The sequence below is a fragment of the Podarcis gaigeae genome, assembly GCF_964106915.1.
Source record: "Podarcis gaigeae genome assembly, chromosome: 10".
Classification (NCBI taxonomy): Eukaryota; Metazoa; Chordata; class Lepidosauria; order Squamata; family Lacertidae; genus Podarcis; species Podarcis gaigeae.
In genome coordinates this window covers 27,488,742-27,507,643 of record NC_139686.1, presented here as the reverse complement: position 1 = coordinate 27,507,643, position 18,902 = coordinate 27,488,742, and the positions used below count along the sequence as shown (strand labels likewise).

Here is an 18,902-nt window from a genome sequence, read left to right as displayed (position 1 = left end):
TTCGGCCTACTCACCAAAGGGTGTTAGGAAACAAAGCTTGGATATGTTCATATTCAAGTGAGCGGAGATAAAGAGGCAGAATTCTGTGCAGTTCAGAGTCTGATAATAACCCTTAGCAAAAGGGACTTGGGATTGTCAAAGATGGGTGGAAAGTTGGCAATAAAGTGACTGTTTGCCTTTATCCCCCACATTCTGGTCATTTTTAAAAATGATTCACTACCATTTTTAAATACTTAAATACTTCTATTGATTTATTAAATAAATTGTTTTTAAAACAAAAGACAAAGAGGTGGAGACAGAAGGGGAAAGGACCAAGCGAGAGGCATATTAGGATATAGCAGTAACTATGCCTTTATGCGCACAGAAATATTGTAGGTCACTAGACATGTCAATTTTTGTTCATTTTCTTAAAACCTATAAATGTACCAGGCAGCAAAAGCAGGGCTGTGTCAGTCTGGGAGAAACTGATTTTGTGTGTGTGCTGTAGGTCCATGAGTTGGAGAAGTCCAAACGAGCTCTGGAGCAGCAGGTGGAGGAGATGAAGACTCAGCTGGAAGAGCTGGAGGATGAGCTACAGGCCACAGAAGATGCCAAGCTGCGCCTGGAAGTGAACCAGCAAGCCATGAAGGCACAGTTTGATCGGGATCTCCAGGCCCGTGATGAGCAGAATGAAGAAAAGAGAAAGCAGCTTACAAGACAGGTAACATTCCAGAAAGCACAGGAGGCTTACAACCCCTTCCTGCTTCATTTGCTTCAGGGAGGAGGGAAGAGGTCTGTGTTCGTGGCTAAACTGCCGGTGCTTTGACCCCACTTTCAGGTGCGAGAGATGGAAGCGGAGCTGGAAGATGAACGGAAGCAGCGCTCCATTGCTGTGGCTGCCAGAAAGAAACTGGAAATGGATCTAAAAGATCTGGAGGCCCACATAGACTCTGCCAACAAGAATCGTGAGGAAGCCATCAAACAGCTCAGGAAGTTGCAGGTGAGGGTTTACATTCCATTGTTACTGACTGGCTTCTCCTTACAGTGAGATGAGATGGGGAAAGTGAATCATTTACTGTGGCAACAGAACAGATTTATCACTTAGTTGCCAGTTGCTGCTTTTTTGATCAAGAAGACTTATGAAGATAGTTGCTTACGTCTTCAACTGGGATTTTATCATTTCTTACAAAAGTATATCATTGGTAGACAGGGTGCTTTGTTCAATCCCTGGCACATCTAGTTAAAAAGAATCTTTGGTAGCCAGGCCGGGAAAGAATATTTGTCTAAGACCTTAGAGCACGGGTAGGCAAACTAAGGCCCGGGGGCCAGATCCAGCCCAATCGCATTCTAAATCTGGCCTGCAGACGGTCCAGGAATCAGCATGTTTTTACATGAGTAGAATGTGCCCTTTTATTTAAAAGGCATCTCTGGGTTATTTGTGGGGCATAGGAATTTGTTCATTATTATTTTTCAAAATATAGTCTGGCTCCCCACAAGGTCTGAGGGACAGTGGGCTGGCCCCCTGCTGAAAAAGTTTGCTGACCCCTGCCTTAGAGATTCACAAAAGGTTGGAATAGACTTTACTTGACCAAGTGGGCTGATTTGGTATGTTTGGTTTTTAGGCCCAAATGAAGGACTACATGCGGGAGCTGGATGACACACGTGCCTCTAGAGAAGAAATTTTGGTACAAGCAAAAGAGAACGAAAAGAAATTGAAGAGCATGGAAGCCGAGATGATTCAAATGCAGGAGGTAATCTAAATCCAGAAAATGCTAATACACAACTGAGTTTCTGCTCAAAGCAGGCCTTTCGGTATGGGAGGGAAGAGGTTGACTTCATAGAAAAGGGAGTGGGTGAGCCCCTGGAAATTAATACCTTCACTGCATATCCAAACCCTTCCACAACTATTGTTTTGGTTAATGTGAATCAGATCAGCTGCTGGATTTGCAGCTAGGGTTGTATTTCAGGTATTTCCTTCATGTACTTAACAGACTTTTTGCTGGTTTCAGGCTAGTTTAATAGTCTCCTTCCCCCTTCTCCCAATTTCCAGTTCATTCTCTCTAGCATAATTTCAGCATCATGTGATACACTGACTTGAATATACCTATTTAAACAATATCAACCCTCATTTGATGCACTTTGTAGCATCACAAACTACCTTGATGGTTGACTAGCCATTTCTTATGACACTCAAGAGTGCTGTGCCCCAGATTCACAATGTCATTCTGACTCTGAGTGAGGCGAAGCTTCCTGTTCTTGATGAGTATTCTTCTGGCTCGTAGGTTATAACTGGCTTCCAGATACTCCTCATGTGCTTCATGTAATATAACATCTCCTATTTGGCAATAAGTTGTTTTTGACCCTTAGTCCATGTACATCTTGTTCTGATTTCAGGAACTTGCAGCTGCCGAGCGTGCCAAGCGCCAGGCTCAGCAAGAGCGGGATGAGCTGGCTGATGAGATTGCCAATAGTAGTGGCAAAGGGTGAGTAATGGCACTTTTCCCTTTCAGGGACAAGGAATGTTGTGGGAGTTGGCTCGTGGAAAGGGTGCCCTGTAATGTCTTAAGTGGTGTGCTGAGAATGGCTTACAAATGTTGAATATTTCTATGGTCATTACTACTGAGCATCCTTCACGAAAAGGCACGATGTTAATTATCCCATTGTGTGTTTTCTTCTCAGAGCTCTGGCCTTGGAGGAAAAGCGACGCTTGGAGGCTCGAATAGCTCAGCTGGAGGAAGAACTAGAAGAAGAGCAGAGCAATACAGAGTTGGTGAATGACCGCCTTAAGAAAGCAAATCTTCAGGTACATGCTTAATGGCACCGTGAGGTGGAGGGCTTCAGCTGGTGGATTCCCAGCCATAATTCATCCAAATTACTGTGTATCACTTTCCTTTGTGCTGCAGCGTGTTATCAGAGCCTTGATGCTTTTGGAGCATTATTCCCACTTTGGGGACAAAAGATACTGGGTTCAAATCCCAGACAAACCTCTTTGATGAGAGCACGTGTTTTACATTTATGTAGTCCTATATTTAATATCTGGTAAGGACCTTGATTATCAGTTTAGACTAACCCCAATCCTGTGGTCTTGGAAAGTCAGTGAGAGTCAGGACAGATAGTACCAGGGTTGATAAGCCAATAGGATGGTGAGTGAAGAAGCACATAGAGAAGCACAGTATATTGAATCATAGTGTGATGGTATTCCTTTCCTGTAAGAGTATTTGTCTTACTATTGTCCAGGGTATTTGGAATCATCTTTGGTGGTTTTCAACTTAGCTGATGCTTTACATTGACAGGTTGGGGAATTTGATCCAGTTAGTGGGTTGGATCTTCCCCCGCCCCTGCTTGCAGGCACACCTTGACAAGTGGGCAGGCCCACACCACTGCCAATCACCTGACAACATTATGCCATCATGTGGCAACTTGGAAGGGATTCTCCTTTTAAGCCCATTGCAAGCCATTGCAAACCACCTGCAAAAAGTGATGGCAGCCACACCCTTATCAGCCTCTGTTGTTTATTTTAAAGTTATTGTGACTTTTTAATAATGTATCGGATTGTTACTATTAATGTTTGATTTTTATTATTTTTATGTGTTAGAAGCTGCCCAGACGTTGTATTATTATTATTATTATTATTATTATTATTAAATGTCATATGTTATGTCAGAGGTGTCATGTGAGCATGGATGTCATGACTAATTAGGTCCATGAGCCAGTTTCCCCACTCCTGACCTAGAAATTTGCTGCCTATTCCTATTATACCAGAAGGTGAGCATTGACTACTTGGGGTGATACTGTTGGTGTAGGCTGCTTACAAGAATGAAATATGCCTGCTTGTTAAAACGAAAAGGTAGATTAATGAATGTAATATTCTTTCTAAAAACTAGACATTGTGAAGTTATTAAGGTTGAGAACAGGCCCTGCCTACAGAATTACATTTTGAATGCCAAGATTATAGAGCAAAGGAAACAAATAGAAGATGGAAAGCAAGGCAGAGATTAGATATGAAAACTTCAGACTGTATTCAGAAACTAGCCATGACTTTAACCAATTTCTTATTATCTTCCCCAGATTGACCAGATAAACACAGACCTGAATGCAGAGCGTAGTAATGCCCAGAAGAATGAAAATGCTCGCCAGCAGTTTGAGCGTCAGAACAAGGAACTTAAGGCCAAGCTTCAGGAAATGGAGAGTGCTGTGAAGTCAAAATACAAGTCTTCTATTACTGCGCTGGAAGCAAAGATAGCACAACTGGAAGAACAGCTGGATGCTGAGACAAAGTAGGTGCTTGTGATCTGTCATGCATTCATCCTACATCTTGATGTATGGGTGCAGTCATAAAAAAAAATCTGTGAAATATTGTCATTAACTTGGGTGAGGAAATCTGAACTGAAGTATTTCTTGACCTCTGTTTCTTTATAAGGCCAGGTCACATGCAGTTCTTAGCAAGTACTTTCAAGGATCACACATGCATTATCAATGGTGCCTGTGATTGCTCAATCTTCTCCAAAGTGCCTAGTAAAACTTGCACACTTAAATCCTTCTCTAGAGGCATCATAACCTTCTGAATAAAAGGTAAAACAGCCAAACAGCCACTGAAGTGCATAATCAGCTACAATGCATCTTCTGTCTCTACAGTTACTGCTTGTAGAAGGTTGTGTCATACGAATTCATTTTAACCTGAAATGCGATTGGCACAAATTAGTCCCATGTAACCCAACAGCTCTCCTGACTTTGACAGGCACTTGGCTCAGACTGCAGACCGTGCCCATAGGATACCTGCTTAGTGACCCATTTTCTGTTTAACTTAGTCCTGGCTCATGGTGCTCTCAAAATAATCCATCTTGGCCTTGAAAGCTTTGGTGCCAGCAGCACAGTACGGTGGCATTATTCTTTCGTCATAGGAAATTGCGAGTGGCTCACTCTTACCACTTTCCTTCTGCAAGTTATCTCCTTTGCATGGGATCTAGGAATGTCTCCAAACATGAAAGCTTGGGCTACTTCTGAATTCTTCCATTGATCTGATGTGGTACTTTCCTTACAGGGAGCGCCAGGCTGCCAGCAAGCAGGTGCGACGTACTGAGAAGAGGCTGAAGGATGTTGTCCTGCAAGTGGAGGATGAGAGGCGTAATGCTGAGCAGTACAAGGATCAGGTATGTGCCGTGTTGAGGATTGGCATTTGGTAATGTGAGCTGTGTGGCAGGAAGCTGCTACCCTGCAATCCCATCAACACTGTTGGAGCTGTTAGCAAGCTTTTAGGGTGCTGCCAGTGTCTTCTGTTCTCTACCCTTTTTGCTGGAGGCTGCAAGAGTCTCTACATCAATAAAATTCCCACCCATCTAGCAATGAATGTCACACGTCCTGATGGCTGGTAATGGACATTTCAGTGCCAGCCTAGAGAATTTCCAGCTTCAAGATTGCTTAACTCCCAAATGTTGGCTCAGATTGCTTCTCTTAGAAAGGAAGAAAACTCTAATCATAGGATGCATAGCTGCAGAATGGTACAAACTTCACAAGGTTAAAATCCAGATTGTGGAAACTAGGTTTTAAGGAGCTAGGGCTGCTAGGTACTGTAATCCATGTAGTTCAGATTAAAAATTCCAAGTTGGTTCCCATGTTCAGGAGTGAATGAACAAGTGTTGAGAGAGCTCCTTTTTCTGCTTTGCAGGCAGACAAGGTGAATGTCCGTTTGAAGCAACTTAAACGCCAGTTGGAGGAGGCAGAAGAAGAGGCACAGCGAGCCAATGCAGCTCGTAGAAAGCTGCAGCGGGAACTAGAAGATGTCACTGAAACGGCTGATGCCATGAACCGTGAGGTCAGCTCGCTGAAGAGCAAACTCAGGTAAGATGTCCTCTTGCCATATTTCCTGAATGCATGGATGTACGCATTACTCAAAGATGAAATGCCAATTTCTACACTGCATGACACTTTTACTCTCTTCAACAGGCGGGGAGACATGCCATTTGTAGTGACACGCCGGATTGGCAGGAAGGGTGCAGGTGAAGTATCTGATGAGGAAGTGGATGGCAAGGCTGATGCTGGAGATGCCAAAGCTACTGAATAGAGCTGCCTTGTGGATCCGGGTCACACATGATGAAGTGACCCACCCTCCCTTTGTCCAGTGGACTTCTGCAAACCCTTCTAAAACCTGCCGGGGGAAGTGGAGCACATCTATTGAAACGTTCCCTTGAATATCTGGAGCCATGACGTTAGTGTTGTCCCTCCCAGCTTCCAAGCTCTTTTGTATTGAATGCCAAAGAGTCTGCAGCCCAATCAGAGTCTGGGAGCTACAGAGGCCTGTAGCATTCATTGTCCTTGCCATGGCTGCTGGGGAATTTACATAGTTTGAGGGGTGGGGGTGGGGTGACTCCTTTTCGTTGCTGTAAATCAACTATTTTCTTCCAATAACGAGTTTGTGATAGATGCAGGGAATTTGTCCCATCCCTTTCCTCTTGTTTGCTTTTGGCAATCATGTTCAGTGACCTCACATTTCCAACCTCCTCGGTCTACTCACTTAGCCAGTTTGGGAGTCATGTTGAACAGGAAAAACAAGTGTTCCCAACATGACTCCTAAATGTCTTCAAAGACCATACAGTCTTGGGAAGTTTTTCCTAGAAGAGAGTTTTAAGTTGGCCCTCTTTTTGCTAATGTCTGGACAGATCTGAAGTGCAATGGTGTCTGTGTTGCGTTGTGTCTCAGAGGTGTGTTAGTGGCAGACCAAGGAAGCAGCAAAGTTTTTTCCTGTGTGCTTGCTGGAGAATCTATTCGGGACCAAATATATTTAATGGTAACAGACAGTATCTAGTGGGTTTTGAATGGAGTGTGAACAAAGTCCTTTATTGTGATGTCCAAGCATCCAGCTCTGTAATCGGGGATGGGTTTAGTTATTCTGCACAGTGACTAAGAGTATATTAAAGAAAAAAGCATTTTAATCTGCACAGATTATACATTGAAGGCCTTTGTATCTCTCGTTTATAAGTAATTAAGAAAAATAAAGGTCTTTATCACTGCCTTTCTATGGGGACTGCGGTTATATAGATAATCTTTACTTTTCTACACTGTACACTGGTTGCTGGATTTACCTGTATACTTAACCATATTGTATATGCTGCATTTAGACTTATGAGCAAATGACAAATTAAAATAAGATTACCCTATACTGTATGGTTAGTGCTCTCCACTGTGAGAGTCTCCAGTCCTGGTTGCTGTCACAAATAAATCTGCAAACTTTTTTATACAATAAGTGCCTTAGCATGTGCCTCTGCGGTGACTCCACTACAGTCAGTAATGGATTACCGGTGCTCCTCTAACAATAAAGATTGTCCATGTGCTGCAGTCTTCTGTGTATGCTTATGTACCATGTGCCTGAGTGCTATGGAGCTGCCCTGTTGGATGTCTAGCACTGGAGAACCTAGCACAAGAAGTAGGGGATATATATTGTTAATAAGAAACTTTTTGCAGTGCCAAGTTACTGTTTTGAAACCATCTGCCATCAGCAGAGATCTGTCTATTGGGGCTGGAGCTATATTGGAGAGCAGGGAAGGAGTGAACTTAATGAAATAACTAGCCATCTTCAGACTTTTCTTTTCATGAACATACAAAAATCCCAAATCTCCTGCATGACACAGCAATTTTTATACCTTTCCTGTAGAACAGAGGTTGGCAACCTAAGGCCCATGGGCCAGAAGCAGCCCACAGAGGCCGTTTAACTGGCCCACAAGCCCCCCCCCCCGAACCGAGCCGCCTGCTTGGCGAGTCCCCGCGTGCTGCGCTAAACTGGCATGGTGCGGGGACTCTCTTCCACAGCCCTGGAAATCGCTTCTGTGCAGGCGCGATTTTGGGCATTTGGGCATGCGTAGAAGCGATTTCCGGCGTCACGCTGCGCCGGCTCGGCCCGGCCCACGGAGGATCTCCATGGGAGTGATCCGGCCCATGCCCGGTAAGCCTTGCCAACCCCTGTTGTAGAAGGCTAGCTTGTCAGTGCAATGTGCCTGTTTTCTTTGTGAAGAGAGTTTATATGTAGGCATTTAATTATACAGCAACCTATCTGCATTTTACAGTGGTACAATTCCAGTAAGACAGTAAGTATCATGTAATTAATCTGAATATGTAGCTCTGCTGTAAGAGATGAATGTCAAGCTTTCAGTAAAAATGTGCTGTTCTTCAAACTTCCCCAGCAGATGGCTAAAGGGGAAATTGAAATTCCAGTGATGTAGCTTCATAGATCAACTTGCAGCCTGATAGCATTCAGTACCCTTCACCCAACACTAGGTGCTGGGTGAAGTTTCATTTTAATGTACCAATTGGATCATTTTATAGATGATATACTACTAGTATTGGATGGCTTGTTCAACTGATACTCTAAAAAGGGGCCTACAATATAATAATCCACTTTTAACTGGACAGCTTTTCTGAGTAGCCTACATTGAGTCATTAAGTGGCAGAAAGACCAATGAAGAATCAGAGCTTTGATACCTACTTTAATGTGGTTAGTATGATTATATGAGCCTAGCTGAGGATGAATCTGAGGCAGTATTCAAGCAAAAGCAGTTAACCTTGAAGGGAATATGCTGCTTACTGCTTAAGTTCCTTTAAAAATGTTAAGGCAGGGGGATAGAAGATATTCTGAAAACGTAAGCACTTGTGTGGCTAGTTATTATGTGAAAGGGAGCTTAGCAACAACTTCAGAACTGGTGCTGATGCAAATTCACACACCACCTCTGGAAATGTGTTGGGACTGCACATGCCTCAGATCAACCTATGCTCCCCCTCTCTCATTCCCCTGCAGCAGCTGCAGTGTTCCATGGGTAAATGCAGGGAAATCCTTGCAGCATATACAACTCACCCATTTCTCCTCTCAATCCAATTCACAAAAATAAATACAAAGTGATTAATTAAAAAATAGAAAGACACATACTGTGTCCACTGTTGCTAGCTTGCTCCCCAGCAAGGTCACAAAACAAATGCTAAGCAGAACAAAAAATTTCTTCTCCACTGAACAGAACATGTTAAAAGCTTATGAGATCTGGCTTTCAAGAGAATAGTTCTGAGCATGCTCAGAACAGATGTATAATTCTGATAACTACTCCATGTTGTGGGGCTGTCTTCCAAGGCCTTCAAGCAGTCCTCCCAAATCTCATATAGTGGCTGCCTCATAGCTCTCATAACAAGAGGGAGTAGGAGCCTGCCCAGCTGGCACTGAAAAGCCAGTAGTTCTAATATTCAACTATTAGTCGCATGGTTGTCCTGACCAGAGACTCATGGGAAGAACAATACAGTGGTGGGCAGCCTGTGTCCCTTTAGATGCAGCTCCCATCATCCCTGACCATCAGCTGTGCTGGCTTGATGTGATGGAAGTTGAAGGCCAGCAATTCACCCTGGGGACCAGCCCACTGTTCTTCCCATCCTCCTCCAAGAAAAAGAAAGTAGGACCGAGGGTATCTGGTTTCTAACTTGACATGCCAACAGACGAATGGGGTTCCAATATTCTTGCTTATCACTGTTTCTTCAAGCCATTCAGTGATCAATCTGCAGGAAGTGCTATGGACATATAAAGGTACTGTAGGCATTCCCTTCAAACAAAATAGTCTCACTGTAGCAGGCTTCATTGAAGATGGTGAATAGTGCTGGAGTTTTGCTATCCATTGTCAAAAAGCAGTCAATTTCACTTCCACTGGTGCTGCTGCTGAAGCAACAGAACTGTTTTCAACTTGTAATGTGTCCTGATTGTAGGCAATTCCTGTCAGACATCAAATGTGCCAATGAATCCACCTCTCTAGAGTTTACATGGGGGAGCGGGGAACTGCTGCCATTAAAACACACACATACACATACCCTCCCTTTCTGCTCAAAAGCAAGGTCTCTAGCTGCTTTTCTACCCATAGGATCTTTATCTTCACAGCCTCACAGCTAGTTTCTAAGTGGAAAAACAGAAAGGGAAAGGTTTGCACAGATCCTCTGCTCCCAATTACCCTCTTCTGTTTGGATCTCTTTTGGCCACTCTGGCTTCCATGCCTGGGCTTCCCTCCACCTCTGTCACTTTGTCATGGGATATTTCGTCCTCAGAGGATGACTGTTGGCCCGGACAGGATGGAGGAACCAGCCCAGAGGTGGTGACAGTGGTAGTGGGGAGAGAGGAGAAGGAGAGCAGCCCAACATGAGACAGCCACTTTTTCAAAGGATTCAGAGGCTGACTTCTGGCAGAGATAGGACCCCAGAGGTGGTGGCAGTGGTGGTGGGGAGAAAGGAGAAAGAGAGCAGCCCAGAATGAGACAGGAACTCAGAAGCCAAACTCTCCTGCCCACATTGAGTCGCTAGCCAGGGAAGCCCTGCAGCCCTGGCGCCATGGGGGGCTGGTCCATGAGAATGAGTGCGCCAGCAAGCACAGTCTGCCCTTAGCAGCCCCATGCCTGTCTGCCCCCTTCTTCACAACTGGTCCAGAAGGCGGCCTGGCCAGCTGGCTGGCGGCTTCCTCCTCCTCCCCAGCCTCAGGGTTGCCCTTGTGCAGCTCAGCAGGGCTTCTCTTCTGCTCTGTCTGCTACGTACCTCATTCAATGAGTCCTAAAACGAATCCAGGGAGGACAGGGAACTCAGGGAGCTGATGGAGCTGGACGGGGTAATTTTTGGCACCTGCGAGGAAAAGATGCAAAAGACAAGCAATTTGCACAAAAGCCTTTCCAGGAAATCAAAAGTTTGGGACACAGGCTTGTATCTGAGTAGAAATGCATGAGCACAAATAACTGTGACCCATGACTCTGAATGGGTCCCTCTCCAGCCTCAGGGTTGCCCTTGTGCAGCTCAGCAGGACTTCCCTCCTCTGTCTGCTACGTACCTCATTCAGTGAGTCCCAAAGCGAATTGAGGGAGGACACAGAGGACAGGGAGGAAAGGCTGCTGAGGGAGCTAAATGGGGACATATTTGGAACCTGCAAGGAAAAGATGCAAAAGACGAGCAATTAAGAAACACAACCAAACATTAAAACTCAAGGCACCTATAACTGAAACAACAGTTCCATTCTGCGGTTGATATGCCCCCCTCCCCTTCTGCCAATCACCGCTTAGGCCGCTGCCATCTACCCAGTCAGGACTGAGTAAATCCAGATGCGGTCTTGGGGTCTAGACAAAGTGGTCTCGCTCTGTCCACCACCTGCCTCCTTAGGGGAGTCCCAAAAACTATCACTTTCTCCAGCTTCGTGGGAAGTTAGCGAGCTCTCCGATCCAATTTTGGGAAACTACAGAGGAAGAGGGGGAAGCTCTGTCAGTGCGCTGGGAGGAGGGCTGAGAATGTGTGGCATCAGCCATGCAGGCAGGTCTCTGCCCAAGGAAGCTACAGTCGGAATCGCTCTCGTAGGCTTCATAGTTGAAGCTCAGGGGGCTGTCCGAGCTGGCATCTCTCTGGGGAGCAAGGATTTTCTTCCAGCTTGGGGTCCTCCAGTACACAACGTCAGAGTCCCCGATATCCAACTGGCTCGTTGAAATGCTGATACGGCTGCCGCAAAGCATTGTTGGGTTAATTTGTACACCCCAATCTCTTACCTCCACCCCCCAGCTCCCCCTTCCTCTGGCACTGCAACAGAATAAAAGGAGGACTTAATGGAGAAGCAAGATCTGTTGAGTTGTGGATCCTCTGCTCAGGTTGTACTTGTGCAAATCAAACCATGCCTCCTGAAGACACCACGGTCTCCGCTGTCCTTCATTCCAAGGAAACAGAACCTGCGTCAGCACCTAGAACCCTGGGAGATTGCACATCCGCATCTCTGCATTTATTTGTGGATTTATTTGACTTTATAAGTAACAACTTATAAGTTCTCAGTCCTCCTGAGAGTCAGTGTAGTGTAGAGGTTAAGAGCGGTGGACTCGTAATCTGGTGAACCGGGTTCGCTTCCCGGCTCCTCCACATGCAGCTGCTGGGTGAACCTGGGCTAGTCACACTTCTCTGAAGTCTCTCAGCCTCACTCACCTCACAGAGTGTTTGTTGTGGGGGAGGAAGGGAAAGGAGATTGTTAGCCGCTTTGAGACTCCTCAGGGTAGTGATAAAGCGGGGTATCAAATCTAAACACTTCTTCTTCTATGTTAATTATATAACCAGGAGCCTTAAGCTGGGCAGTATCTTAGAGCTGGACCTAAGAGCACAGATGTTGGCATTAGAGGCTCTCAGGTGTGTCTATCAAGATGATGAAAATTTATTTTTACCCCAGCCACTATGGGCAGCTTCCAACAAAATATAAAGGAACAAAACAAAACATCAGACATTAAAAGCTTTCCAAAACAGGGCTGCCTTGACATATGGTCTATGGAAGACCAGCTTACTCTTGCCTTTTAATCTCCAAAGGGTTCTACATCCATCTTGTGAGTTTGGGGTCTGAGATAACATTGTAAGATTTATCCCTCTCTGCCTTGTCCATAACACCCTCCAGTTTGTCCTGCCTCTGAATATTTTTAGCATTTGGCAGCTGACAGCGAATGGGCAGTTGGGCTGAGCTCCTGCTTGGAATCCTAGAACTGTAGAGTTGGAAGGAACCCTGAGAGTCATCTAGTCCAATGCTCTGCAATACAGGACTCGACTAAATCACGTGACAGATGGCCATCCAACCTCTGCTTAAAAGCCTCCAAGGAAGGAGAACCCACCACTTAGTGTGGGAGTCTGTTCTAGCATTGAAGACCTTTTGCTGTCAGAAAGTTCTTCCTTCTGATGTGTAATTGGAATCACCTTTCTTTTACCTTGAATCCACTGGTTTGGATCCTGGCCTCCAGAGCAGGAGAAAACAAGCTTCCACGTGACAGCCTTTTAGATATTTGAAGATGCCTATTATATCTCCTCTCAGTCTTCTCTTTACCAGCCTAAACATACCCAATTCCTCAACCATTCCTCATGCACCTTTTATTGATAATAGTTGGGGAACAGATCACATACTAACAGCAGAAAAATAGGAGAAATGCTGAAGTAGCCAATGTGCCCTGCCTATTTTGTTGGACTACTCCCATCATAAAGAAGGCTGATTGCTGAAGAATTGATGCTTTTGAATTATGGTGCTGGGGGAGACTCTTGAGAGTCCCATGGACTGCAAGAAGATCAAACCTATCCATTCTGAAGGAAATAAGCCCTGAGTGCTCACTGGAAGGACAGATCCTGAAGGTGAGGCACCAATACTTTGGCCACCTCATGAGAAGAGAAGACTCCCTGGAAAAGACCCTGATGTTGGGAAGGATTGAGGGCACAAGGAGAAGGCGAAAACAGAGGACGAGATGGTGGGACAGTGTTCTCGAAGCTACCAGCATGAGTTTGACCAAACAGCAGGAGGCAGTGGAAGACAGGAGTGCCTGGCGTGCTCTGGTCCATGGGGTCATGAAGAGTTGGACACGACTAAACGACTAAACAACAACAACACTGCCATCATTTCTGATTACTTTCCATGCTGGCTGGGCTGATGGAGGGTGTCCCAATCTAAATCTTTATTACCAAGCCCCATTAAAATTTCCCTAGGCTGGTTACAAACATAGAAAGAGGAATATCATATTCTGTCATGAGGAAAATTGCCAAGAGAAACAAAAATGTTCCAAGCAGTCCTTCAGAACCATATAAATGAAGTCTGGCACTTGGGAGCAATGCAAGATGAAAGTCCTCAAAGAAAATGTTGCCTGACTCACTAAGGAACCACGAAGAGTCTTTGGCTCATATTTTAATAGCTGGGAAGGGATACCTAACTTGGTACTGCGATGTCTGAAAAGTTAAGTGTTTTTCGTTATTCATCCTTTGAGAAAGAAAAGTAGAGCTCTTGGGCACCTCTACTAACAAGTCTTTTTAGGGGGTGGGGAGAGGGGAACCAGAAATAGAATGAAAGAGGACCAGGTGTTGCTCATGTTGGGGTAGCCATAAAAATGGGTTCAAAGAAATAGTGTTTGAGGCTTGAGGCCATTCATACAGCATCTGAGAATGCTTAAGATGTATTTATCTTGCTAATAATCTTTACCATAGTAGTAGTAGTAAAACATGAAAGAGCCCAGGTTTGTCACAATTTGTACACACATCAGAAGTGTATCTGCATGGTGTATATGCTTACTGATAAGGAAATAGATATTGCAACCAAATTTTGCATGATGGTTCCTGATATCACGGAGTAGGTTTTCGATATTTGGATGCAGCCAGATGCCATTATGAAGCAAGATGCCAGAGGGAACCTTTCAAAACTGCACTGCTTATAATTTCTGGCTTTGTCTGTTTCTTAGAATTCTAAAACAACACTGGGTATGTGGTCATAAATACACTATAAAATAACAAAATACCAATGAATGGGATTGGATTCAGAAAAACAACAACCCTGCAGCAAGAAACAGGGGGTGGGGAATCCACCACCTAATATGTACAGACTGTCCTCCCATCTCTCACCCTGCCTGTTGTAGTAAGCAAGTGTAATGCACTGTGTTAGATGCTTTATGACTTCTAATTATATTTTTACGTATATGCCATAAACCACCTGAATGAAACCCATAGACCACTGGCAGTCCACAGTCTGAAAGCCTCTGAACTTAAATCTGAAAATACAGCAAAGAAATGGAACTGAACTTTTAGCTAGGTTCTCTTTTGAAATTGCAGGTAGTAAAGCAACTGATATTTTTATTTTTTTGTAAATTAAACCTCAGATTCATGTATCTAAGGATGGACTTGTATAACTATACTCTCTCTCTTACACACACACACACACACACACACACACACACACACACACACAGATTCACTTCATGGCTCAGAGATGGGGATGGCAGCAAATGACTCTTGTAGGGACAAGCTTCTAGGTTCTTCTTAGACAAGGTTTCAAATACCCCTGACAGATCAAACAGAGATTTTTGGCAGTCCCACAGCAAAAAGGGAAGGAATGAAGATCATTCAGATCAACAGCTAGGTCACCCCATAGGCCAGGGGTTAGAGGGCTTGCATGTGGAAACCCCCTCCCCAAGGAGAAGAGCTGGAGTGCCACTTCAGTGCCAATGATTACACACACACATGAACATGATATGCTTATAAAAATTGTGTCTATGGGAGAGGCACGAACATTTTGCAAGGAAGGAGTAGAGAGGGGACACACTGAAGAAGGGAGAAGGCATACCATGACAGCAAGCACCTAGTGAGCTAGTTGAAGCAATGGAATGGGAAACAGAAGTGGGCCTGAGACATGTTGTTTTCCATATTTGGACCAGACTTGGTTACTCACTGGTGCTTTTTGGACCAACTAAAATGTCAGCTGCAGCATCTGAAGCATAGAGAGCAGCAGGAGGGGTGCTCCAGGAGGCTGAGGCCAGGCAACGGCCACAGCCCACCTCCCTAGCTGGTCAAGTGTGGTTCACTAGCTCTGGGAAGAGGTGTGTGATTTCTCAGCTGGATTAGGCTTGGGGCAGGTGAGGATCACATTCCTTATCAAGCCCAGATGCTGCAATCAGCGGGCAAAGTGCAAAAGGGAAGCAGAGCTGAGGCGGCGTGTCTGCTCAACTGCCCATATTGGTGGACCTTGGCTGGGATGCTCCTGGACCTCTACAGGGCTGTGCTTTTGGCTTGACTCTGCACTGTATCCTGACTGCTGGACTCTGGACTTTGGTTGTGTGGCTTGACCCCTGGTCTTTGAACTTTGGACTTGACATACTGATTTACCGCCAGGTAGGCCACTAGACAACCTTGGGCCAGTCACTTCCTCTGTTTAACCTTTTGTACAATCCTGGAATCTTCCTCTGGCTCTCCTACCAGAAATCAGAGCCAAGCACTCCTTGAGTGTTGTGGACAGGTTCTTCTCTCATCATCTTAAGCCTAAACCAAGTGATTTCACTACCCCAAAAAGTCTTTAGTCACCAAGCCACTATGCCTTCCTCTCAGGCCTTCTTTCTTCTTCCTCAGTCTTCTTCCTCTTACTGTCTTACATCCTTTTACTGTCTTTCTACCAAAAACACCTACCAATAACAAACAGACACTCTCCAAACAACATGGACTGACTGTGACTGACTAGTTCCATCAAATATTCACTTCTTCTGACTTTAGTCAAGCCCCAACCAATCACACAATCTAACTGAAAATTCTAAATCTGTGGTGGTGGCCAATCAAAATATGGATACTTTCTATCCTTCTTTGGTATAATGAGAGTTCTCTCTCCAACCCATCCTCAGCTGTCAGTTAAGGTCTCCCAGAGACAGTTAAGCCAACTTCTACCTGACCAGACAGAATAATTTCCCCATCAAATACACTTCAGTTAGAATACTACTGACAAAATGTATTACACAATAGCCATTAAACTCCAATTTTTAAAATTCTGCTGAAAATTGTGTCTTCAGTGACTGCTGTTTACTACTGAACCTGCAATCTGCAGAAAAGATCACCTTGTGGTGCAAATAATTTTGTGTGGGTGATTTCAAGCAGTAAATTGGAAGAAGCCCCAATCTAGATTGAGAGCACATTTTGGATCAGAGCCACAAGGCTGCTTTTTTCTTCAAAATGAAAGTGGCTAGAAAGTGTTTTTTTACAGAAAGCGTTCATATCACATGTTGCTTGACCGTATGTTTACATGGAAAAAGGAAAACAAGAACCTGGGTTCCTCCAGAAAAAAATATCAACCTTGATTTAAATAAACAGCTTTTAGTCTTTTTCTACAATCAAGTGGTATTTAGTTTTTTTAAAAAAATAATTTTTGAAAAACCAGTCTAGTGCTGCTGTTTTTTACTTTGAAGTGCTCTGGCCAAAGTCTCTGTAAAGTGGGTGCCACTTCTGAGTGCTCACACCTTCAAAAATTCACACTGTAAGACAAACGGTTTGCCTAATATTTCACAGCAAAACTGCTACTGATAATTAAATATGTGGAATGGGCAGTTTGAATGAAAAAGGTCACAGCCAACACATTTCCTGCCTCAGGGAGTACAGGCATCAAAGCCTGATGGCATAATGAGGAACACAGAAAAATTTTGCCAAAGCTAAATGTGATTGCCAAAGATATGTAATTTCAAGCAAAGCTGTATATGGCAAGTTGTATTACTCACACATCTCATGGGGTTGCAAACTGACTCTAACCACTCAGGAAGTAGACAAATGTCATTGTGGTTGCTCATCAAACTCTGCATAAAATCTGAACTTTAACAACAACAACAACAAAAAGATACTGGGGGAAAATTAAGCCATTTGAAAACAGACCATTTTCTTGTTTAGTACAAATTAATCATCTGGAATCACCAGGTTAAGGAGGCTGTTTGACAGTTACTATATTTGCCATCACACCTTTGGGACAGGAAAATGGAGAACTTACAACAGTGACTGTGAATTGTGCTTTTGTAACTGTACCTGGCACAGATGTTATTGAATTTCTGCATTTTAAAGATACCAAAATGTTTCCTTTAAAAAAAAAAAAAGATCCAGCAAAAGTAATGTGGCATGTTTTTCTTCAAGGTTGCATCTGTCTGTAAGGATTATACTTTCACCTATTAATGATAAGACAAATGGCATAGACTTAAAAGCAGCATGTTTCAAACTTGCTCCCCCCCCCCCCCGACAATGCTTTTACTGCAATTATTGCACAGGTGTTATTCTGCTGTTGCATAAGATCCAAGTCACATGCAACTTGTGCCCATAGTTCTAGCCCAGTCGCTGTAGGATCAGAAGCGCCCAGGGACATGAACCCGGAGACAAGATCTGGACAAGGTGAGGGCAACTGAGAGATCTCAAGAGCAAGCAGTGTTTGTCAGCTCTGTCCAGGAATCTGATGCAAAGGAGAAGCGGGACAAAGGCAGAAGCAATGAGAGAAGGTAAGAAGAGACAAAGGTGAGAGAAGTAGGCTCAGCTTTCACAGCATATGACAGCATGGCTAGAGGGGCAGCACAGCTAAGCTGCTTAGGAAAAGGGCTACAGGTAGTCCTGGAATGAGAAGCCCCCTGCTTGCCATCCATCATCCACTCTGTGCTGCTATTACAATAATGCCAGAATGGGAAACTAATGGCAAATATTTCCCCAAGGGCCTCTATCAACCATGGTTCACCACAAGCAGATCTCCATTTTTTAACATGGTGCACACTTCCCTTTTGCTCTTTATGTGCATGTGGAATTGTCTTCCCCTGGGCTTAGCTCCCAATGTTGGACTGCAAACAAGGGCGGGAGGAGTTGTAAATAAATAATAGTGGGAGTGTCTTTGGGCATATGCAAAGCGCAACCCTAATCATGTCTCCTTATAAGTAAATCCCACTGAGCTCCTTGTTTAAGAGTGTTTAGGAAACACTGCAGCCTTAGTCTGTACAAATCTGGGTTTAGGATTAATGACTCCCAAACCAGCAAACTTCTGCAGTGGAACTCTGCCTCCTTTTAGAAAATATGTGGAAGCACCTACTGTTATATCTAAATAAATACCCAAAGGAGCATCTCTTCCTATATCAGCTTGCCCGTGCCTTAGTATCTGTGGAGGCAGCTTCACTGCAGGGGGGGGGGGGGGCTTTTTTCAGTCTGAGGGCCACATTCCCTAGGGCAGGAATATCCAAACTTGGATCTCCCAACTGTTTTTGGACTACAATTCCCATCACCCCTGAACCAGGAGTAGGGGCATAGCCCCGTTGGGCAGGGCCAGAGGCAGAAGCGGCTGGAGCAATGAAAGTAAATCTTACCTTTGTACACTGGGCTAAGTTTCAACGCACACTCATGCAAGGGCCAATTTCAGCTAGGCAAAACCAACAAGGATGGCACAAAGCAAAAGTCAGTGAGCAACGTGGCCTGAAGAGTCTTACCAAGGGCTGGATATAGGACAAGGGTGGGCCTGGGGCTCCTCACCCCTGTATCCACACCCCAGTTAGAGGACACTTTCTCCATGGTGCTGCAGGAGTGTTTTCTCCATGATGGCACCCAATCTGTGGAACAACCACAGGAACTGATATTTTGTAGAACCACAGGAGCTGATATTTAAGCGCCATGTTAAA

The 18,902-nt window shown here is 44.5% G+C and overlaps 1 protein-coding gene and 1 long non-coding RNA gene across 10 annotated transcripts in view; one reads left to right on the top strand and one right to left on the bottom strand.

Moving 5' to 3' along the window:
- The window catches only part of MYH9 (myosin heavy chain 9), a 73,662-nt gene extending 66,351 nt beyond the window's left edge, over window positions 1-7,311 (top strand). For all 7 annotated transcript variants that reach the window (XM_083699798.1, XM_083699797.1, XM_083699801.1 and 4 more), the window contains 9 exons: window positions 488-700; window positions 818-979; window positions 1,602-1,730; window positions 2,374-2,462; window positions 2,659-2,782; window positions 4,048-4,256; window positions 5,021-5,129; window positions 5,645-5,817; window positions 5,923-7,311. In XM_083699798.1, coding sequence (XP_083555924.1) covers window positions 488-700; window positions 818-979; window positions 1,602-1,730; window positions 2,374-2,462; window positions 2,659-2,782; window positions 4,048-4,256; window positions 5,021-5,129; window positions 5,645-5,817; window positions 5,923-6,040 — 1,326 coding nt within the window. In that variant the 3' untranslated portion in view covers window positions 6,041-7,311. The remainder of the gene's footprint in view (window positions 1-487; window positions 701-817; window positions 980-1,601; window positions 1,731-2,373; window positions 2,463-2,658; window positions 2,783-4,047; window positions 4,257-5,020; window positions 5,130-5,644; window positions 5,818-5,922) is intronic.
- On the bottom strand, window positions 6,888-18,856 carry LOC310826289. Of its 3 annotated transcripts, none has more exons than XR_014555681.1 (5): window positions 18,594-18,856; window positions 11,052-11,463; window positions 10,808-10,900; window positions 10,522-10,605; window positions 6,888-9,885 (listed from the first exon to the last, which is right to left on the bottom strand). It is a non-coding gene; the product is annotated as an uncharacterized lncRNA (long non-coding RNA). The 3 variants fall into 3 exon arrangements; XR_014555683.1 differs by lacking the exon at window positions 18,594-18,856 and having other exon boundaries at window positions 6,888-9,715; window positions 9,855-9,885; window positions 11,052-17,278; XR_014555682.1 differs by lacking the exon at window positions 18,594-18,856 and having other exon boundaries at window positions 11,052-17,278.
- Between the last annotated feature and the right edge of the window lie 46 nt (window positions 18,857-18,902).